This window comes from Galeopterus variegatus, unplaced genomic scaffold (assembly GCF_000696425.1).
Source record: "Galeopterus variegatus unplaced genomic scaffold, G_variegatus-3.0.2 Scaffold4, whole genome shotgun sequence".
NCBI lineage: Eukaryota > Metazoa > Chordata > Mammalia > Dermoptera > Cynocephalidae > Galeopterus > Galeopterus variegatus.
The window spans coordinates 1134699-1142199 of NW_007726115.1; the positions used below are offsets into that span (position 1 = coordinate 1134699).

At 35.8% G+C, this 7501-nt stretch overlaps 1 protein-coding gene across 1 annotated transcript in view; it reads left to right on the forward strand.

Annotated features, from left to right (window-relative positions):
* IFNGR1 (interferon gamma receptor 1) overlaps positions 1 to 5920 on the forward strand; it is a 20885-nt gene extending 14965 nt beyond the window's left edge. Inside the window, exons 5-7 of the mRNA XM_008573921.1 lie at positions 45 to 231; positions 3552 to 3676; positions 5136 to 5920. Of these exons, the coding sequence (XP_008572143.1) occupies positions 45 to 231; positions 3552 to 3676; positions 5136 to 5714 (891 nt within the window). The 3' untranslated portion in view covers positions 5715 to 5920. The remainder of the gene's footprint in view (positions 1 to 44; positions 232 to 3551; positions 3677 to 5135) is intronic.
* The last annotated feature ends 1581 nt before the right edge of the window (positions 5921 to 7501 follow it).

The following is a 7501-nucleotide window of genomic DNA, read 5'->3' on the forward strand; positions in this document are numbered from 1 at the left end:
TTTTTTTTTTTTTTTTTTTTTTTTTTTTTTTTTTTTCCATACAGTTTCTAGAGAGAAGACACGTAGAGACAGAAGATGATTGCAACGAGACTCAGTGCCATTTGAGTATTCCAGTATCTTCAGTGAATTCTCGGTACTGTGTTTCAGCAGAAGGATATTCAAACACATGGGAAGTTACAACTGAAAAGTCAGAAGAAATTTGTATTACTGTTTCCACTACCAGCATGAAAGGTAAATTCTCGCCATTTTTTCTTAAATAAGGAGAATGATAACCACAATAGGATAATGTGGAAAGAGGCAAATTCATTTGCAATTTCAAGTAATCTGTTTTCTCTTAAAAATATTCAGTAGTTTCATTCCTCAGAGAAGTTGAAAATTTAAAATAAGGTAGCATCTCAGGCATTAAAAGATATAAAACAACCAATTTGGAAAGACATGCTATGGCCTTTTGACCCAGGAAAGAAAAAAATATAACACATAAAACTATATGCATAAATATCTACATTTCACTGGGCCGGCCCGGTGGCGCGCTGCTACAGTGCGCCGCTTGGGAGCACGGCGGCGCTCCCGCCGAGGGTTCAGATCCCACATACAGACCGGTTCCCGCTCACTGGCTGAGCGAGGTGCGGGGGCGACACTGAGGGTTGCGATCCGTTGCCGGACACGGAAAAAGACAAAAAAAAAAAAAAATATCTACATTTCACTGGGCCGGCCCGGTGGCGCGCTGCTACAGTGCGCCGCTTGGGAGCACGGCGGCGCTCCCGCCGAGGGTTCAGATCCCACATACAGACCGGTTCCCGCTCACTGGCTGAGCGAGGTGCGGGGGCGACACTGAGGGTTGCGATCCGTTGCCGGACACGGAAAAAGACAAAAAAAAAAAAAAATATCTACATTTCACTGGGCCGGCCCGGTGGCGCGCTGCTACAGTGCGCCGCTTGGGAGCACGGCGGCGCTCCCGCCGAGGGTTCAGATCCCACATACAGACCGGTTCCCGCTCACTGGCTGAGCGAGGTGCGGGGGCGACACTGAGGGTTGCGATCCGTTGCCGGACACGGAAAAAGACAAAAAAAAAAAATAAATATCTACATTTCAGAATTATGAGAAATAATGTCAATTTCATGCTTCAACATAGCAAAATGTTATGAATCCATTAAAATGTTCTATATGGGGATTGTAAGTTCAAAAACTGAATAGCAAGTATACTCATTGATTAAAACTGTATGACATGTGAACTGGACAAGGACTGGAAATTAATATCCAAAAATAAACATAGACCAGTTTGAATAGTGGATTGTGGATCGTTCTTATAACATTTTAAAATAATTAATTTTACCTTATCTTTTCCTTGTGGGAGGGAGGGGGGCAGGGGATACATATAATAGAACTTTAGAACTGGCATTCTCAAGTGGCAGGTACCTTTAAAAAAGTTTGGGTGTTCTTTGCAGTTATGAAATTTAAATGTTCATTGTAGATAATTTATAAAATATAAAAAACCAGAAAAAACAAAGTTATCTGTAGTTCTGCTATCCCAAAAAGTACCCCATTATTCACAGTTTGATGTTTTTGTCCTATTTTTTGTCTTTAGATTTTCTATGTAGCCATGATCATATTGTATAGTATATATAGTTTTATGTACTTCTTTAAGCATATATTATAAATATTTTTCCATTTTATTTCACATACTTGATTAATATGGCTTAATCTGTGTAGAATATTTTATCATGTAATTTTCTTTTATAATGTTCCCCAATTTTTGGACTTCCAAGATCATAGGTTTTTATTGTGATAAATCATGCTTTGATGACTGTCGTTGTGTGTATATATATTTTTTCCTATTGTTACAATGTTTTTAGAATATATTAGGTTAAAAAATGTTCTAAAATTTTATGATGCAAGTATCTTTTTTTCTATTTTTTTATTTTAACATTTGTACATATTTGTAGGATACAGCTGTTGTTTCAACACATGCATATACTGCACAATGATTCCCTTAGGGTAGACAGCAGAGTTCTGTACCTATTAGTTCACCACTTCCCTCCCCCGCACCCGGTCCCCATATGGCCTCTGCTAACCATTATTCTACTCCCTACTTCTGTGAAAAACATTTTTTTTAGATTATACTTATGAGTGATATCGTCTTTTTGTGCCTGATTCATGTCATTTAACGTGATTGTTCCCAGTTCCATCCATGTTACTGCAAATGATAGGATATTTTTTAAAATAATTGAGTAGTATTCCATTGTGTATATATAACAGTTTTTTTATCCATTCATCCATGGATGGACATTTAGCTTTGGTTCCATCTCTTAGCTATCGTGTACAAGTATCTTTTTGAAGAATGGAAATCTAGGCTAAAGAGTCAGACCAGACATCTAAAATTTAACACTAATAACTTGCAGGCCATTATATGAAGGTTTCAAATAGATTACTTAAAATAATACAGTGCATTTTATGCTGATTTGCATTGTGCAATTTGAAAAATATAATCCTACTTAATGCACCAAATTTGAAATAATGTGAATGCCCCAGATTTTTTTTTTTTTAATGCTTCCTGAACTATAAACTGGCTGGCATTTTGGCCACATGGTGGCACCACTGTGGTTCGTGAACAACAATCTCTGCCTGCCTATCTAAGGGCCTTGCATACTGCACTTCCCCAGCCCGTGGGACTTCTGACACAGTACTGGTATTAGTTAACAAGCATGATAAAAGCATTTATTAACTTGTAACATCCAGTTACTTTTCCAAAGAATTAACTCAGGAATAGGAATTAGAGGTAATAAAATGCCACAAAGGAAGCCAAACACTGCACAGCATGTAGAGTACTGTTAACTTGGAAGAGAGGACTGTGAAGAAAAAAATACAGAGTATGCCACAAAAAGAAAAAGCAGCATCAGAGCAAAATACACCATAGCAATTATAAATGTGTGCGCTCTGAAGCAAATCTTACCTATTATATTATTCTTTATATCTGATTTGTAATCAAGGGAACTTTATTCCTGTGCAATATTAAGTATTTCTAGTCTTGAAATAAATAAATGTAACAGAAAAAAACTGAGTGGGGTTAAATTATTTTGAGTTACAGTCATTGCCAAAATTCAAGGGTTCGGATTCCTATACCCACCAGCTGCCAGAAGATAAAAACAAATAAAAATAAACATTACCAAAGTTTATTTCTAAAGAGAGATATTTTAAATTCTCCTTTTCCCTTTTTAACTGAGAGAAAATTTTAACCCTAGAAACACCCTTTATTTGGGGCTATAAGGAAATTGTTATGAAAAAGCTATTTTAAGTACATTATGTCATGACAGTATAGTTCCAGAAAGTTTTAGAGTTGCACAGCTGGGAAGAGTCATTCTGCTATCTAGAACAGACAGCTAACTTTTTACTGAGGTTGCTTGACTTCTGTTTCAGTTTTCTTTAAAACTCTGACCATGCTAATTAACTAATGTGTAAATTTATTTAAGAATAACTCTAAGACTTTTTGATAGACTTTTGGATATAGCAGTATTCCATCTTAATTCTAATTTGTGATTTTGCCCCTTTTTTAGATTCCATTTGGATTCCAGTTGTTGCTGCTTTTGTACTCTTTCTAGTACTCATCCTGGTAGTTGTAGGGTGTCTTATTAAGAAGAATCTATTTAAGAGAAAAAGTGTAATGTTACCCAAGTCTTTGGTAATGTATTTAAATATTTTTCTTTAATTATATACACTAAAATGTTAACTTGAACCTATTTTGATCGCTTCTTAACTTTTGTTTTTAGAGTACAATGATGTTCAGCAGCATGTCCTTTGCCATAAATCACTCAGTCTACCGTACATCCAAAACCATACTTTTTTACTGTGCACGGGTACTTTTTTTATTCTCAGGGCAAAAACACAGACAAGTCTGTTAAAGAGCTTAAAGTCTGGTGGAAAGAAAAGATAAATATACAATGGGTGTACAATGTGATAGGATCAAAAAAATAGAGGTTTTCACACAAGCCAGTGAAATTTTGTCCTGCTTTGAGGATGGGGCTTATTCATGGCTTTTCCAGAGGCAGTATTGCCTGAGCAGTCTTGAGGGACAGATAGGACTTTATCCAGGTACTAAGGGACAGTGTGTGCTAAGGCTCAGAGTCAACAAAGCATGGCTTTTGAAGATCTGTAAAGACAGAAATACTTCATTATGGGTGGAGTGTAGAAGGAACAGTGGCCCAGAATGAGACTAACGCAGGAGATTGACATTTTAAGTCTAACATTTCAAAGCCTTTGTATGATAAAAAGAACATTTAAAGGTAACAAATGGTAACTATTTGCATCAAATGTGACAGGAATAATATCTGTGATGTTCAAAGGGCACATTGAAATTTGCTATAAAAACACCACCTTTCAGTAAAGTGGATAAGAACTGTCAACAGTTATTAGACCATTCACATATGAATTATAATATTCATCCTTGCTAGTAATTAAGCACAAAGCAATCTTGCAATATGCCATTTTATACCCACTAGAGAAGGGAAAATAAAGCTGAATATTCAGTAGGACTAGTAGTAGTATAACTGGTATGTGCTTGTGGAAAGTAATATAGCCCTGGTAGGAAGTTAAGTAAAGGTATACAGTGTACATACAGTATATAGTGTCATAAACAGGCTGTAGCCTTTGACATAGTCATTTCACTCTTAAAAATTTATTCTAAGGAAATAATTTTATAAATAAAGATGTGTGAAATATTCAACATGTTCTATACTAGTAAAAATTGGAAACTAACATCTGTATTAGAGAAGTTATTTATTAGTATAAAGAAATAATATGAGTCACTGAAAATTATAATGATGAAGGCAAATAATGAAAATATATAAAATAAGCAGGTGTACTCCCATTACAAATGCAGTGTGCTTGTACATGGAAGGTAATATACAAAAAGCAACATATTGGGTGACTTTTTAAAAATCCTAAAAATTTATTTTTACTCTTATTATAGTACTTTTCGTTAAAAAGAAAAAAAAGAAAAGGCAACCAGCACCTGATTCAATTATATTATCCTAAATATGCCATTTAGTGATCCTTTAGACGTTTGGGTTTTTTTTTTTTTTTTTTTTTTGGATAGGTAAGTTTAATAATTTGTTATCTTTAATCTTTTTCTCTCTTCTTAGCTCTCTGTGGTAAAAAGTGCCACTTCAGAGACAAAACCTGAATCCAAATATGTATCGCTCATCATATCATACCAGCCAGTTGTGCCAGAAAATGAGAAGGTGGTCTGTGATGAGCAGGTGTCTCCAGCAGCAATTTCAGGCATGCATGCTGAAGACAGTCCAGGAAAAGTAGAACACAGAGAAGAATGTTCCAGTGAGACAGAAGTGGTGACTACTGAAGAAAACATTTCTGACATGGCCTCTGGCAGCCTTCTGACTCCAATAAAGAGAGAGGATTCTTTCCTTTCAAGTAGTAACCAGTCTGAACCCTGCAGCGTCACTTTAAACGTATATCACTCCAGAAATGGTTCTGATAGTGGCCTTGTGGGATCAGACAGCTTTTTATTGGACTCAGAGTTTACCCCAAATAATAAAACTGAAATAAAGACACAAGGGCAAGGGTCCATAACACTGAGAACTGCCCCCACCTCTTTTGGTTACGATAAACCTCATGTGCTAGTGGATTTGCTTGTGGATGACGGTGGTAAAGAGTCCTTGATTGGTTATAGACTTACAGGACATTCCAAAGAATTGTCATAAGAATAACTAAGATGCACCAACTTTGAAAAATCTGCTTTTCCTGGACAGTTTTTCTGCTTTGATTTCATGAAAAGATCATGATCTCAGAAATTGTATCTTAGTTGACATTAACCAAATGCAGTGTCTTGGTTTAGATAGAAGTGTGTAAAGAGCCTGTTTGGCACTGTCACATTTGGCCTGAAAACTACAGACTTTAAAAAAAAAAACAAAAAACAATGTAGCATATGAACCTCTCTATGTAGGTGGATTAGCAGCAGGAGTGAACACTCTTAACACCCCTGCTTCCTGTGACAGCAGGTGATACTTCAGGATCCTTTCTAGCTGCTTCAAGAAATGTAATGGATTTTTTTTCTTTTCTGTGCCTCTGTATGGTATTTGTTTTTGTAAGTTTATGTGTATAGTATTTTTAAATGCTTAAACTCAATTTAAAATCTAATTCAAGGGGCCGGCCCGGTGGCGCACTGCTACAGTGCGCCGCTTGGGAGCGCGGAGGCGCTCCCGCCCGAGGGTTCGGATCCCACATACAGACCGGTTCCTGCTCACTGGCTGAGTGAGGTGTGGGAGCAACACCGAGGGTTGCGATCCCGTTGCCAGTCCCAGTCCGGTACGGGCGCGACACTGAGGGTTGCGATCCGTTGCCGGACACGAAAAAAGACCAAAAAGGAAAAAAAAAAAAAAAATCTAATTCAAACTAATAGAGTTAATAGAGAATGTAAATAGAAACATGTATATATTTTTTATTGAACATTGTATTTGGAGCTTTTTAAATAAAGTATTTTTAAAACTCATTTTTGTGTTCATTTATTCAAGTACTTAGGCAGTCATTCATAGTTAACCAGAATAGTTTTAATCCATTGCTGTTTTCATGTATTAATGCTATAGAATCATTTTCTGATTGTTTACATCTGATCTTTAAAACAATCCTAAAAATAATCTGATCTTTAAAAATGATCCTTTTATATCTATATTTCAATGATAAGCACCGAGTGTGCAGAACACTGATCCAAGTGGTTTGGGAAGAAAAGCAGATTTAGCTGTAGAATGTGTGGACTGTGGAGTCTTTAGCATAAAGGTGGTGGTCAGAGCCATAGGAGTGGGTGAAGGAGGCCTTAAAGGTGTGTGGTGTGGAAAGAATCCCCAATGAGAGGCAAACCAAGAGCTAACATCCTTATCACACAAGGAGTTCTTGGAATTACTAAGAGGATAGAAATATAAAAGATTCCCATGAATTCATGGACCAAAAAAAACTTTAAATACAATTTACATGAGTAAATGAGCAAATAAACCATGGGAATATATTTCTCTTCACACAAAAGTGCAAATTAAAATGAAGTGCTATTTTATTCTATTACTGAAAAAAAAATAGTAAATACTGATATGGTTTGCAGTGAAACTGGTATTCTAACTTATTTTGGGGGCAATGTCTTCTGAATTGCTTTTCAAACTGATATACCAGTACATATCACATTCTATAAAAGTACATATTCTTTGACAGACTTTGATATCTTTTGTGGGAAAATTATAAAAAATAAATCCTTAAATGAGAAATAATACATTAGAATGGGAAACAAAAGTATGAAAATAATTGAAATAGCCAAGGATAATAAGGTAATAGTCACTGCCCTTTAAAAGGATTGTACCAATATGTACTCCCTCCAAATATGAATGAAGTGACCTGTTTTTATATCCTAGCTAACTCTGACTGATTTCAGTCTTTAATCTCTACCAGTCTTATAGGTAAAACACTTGAATGGTTTTATTTGTATTTCTTTTTTTTTTTTTTTTTT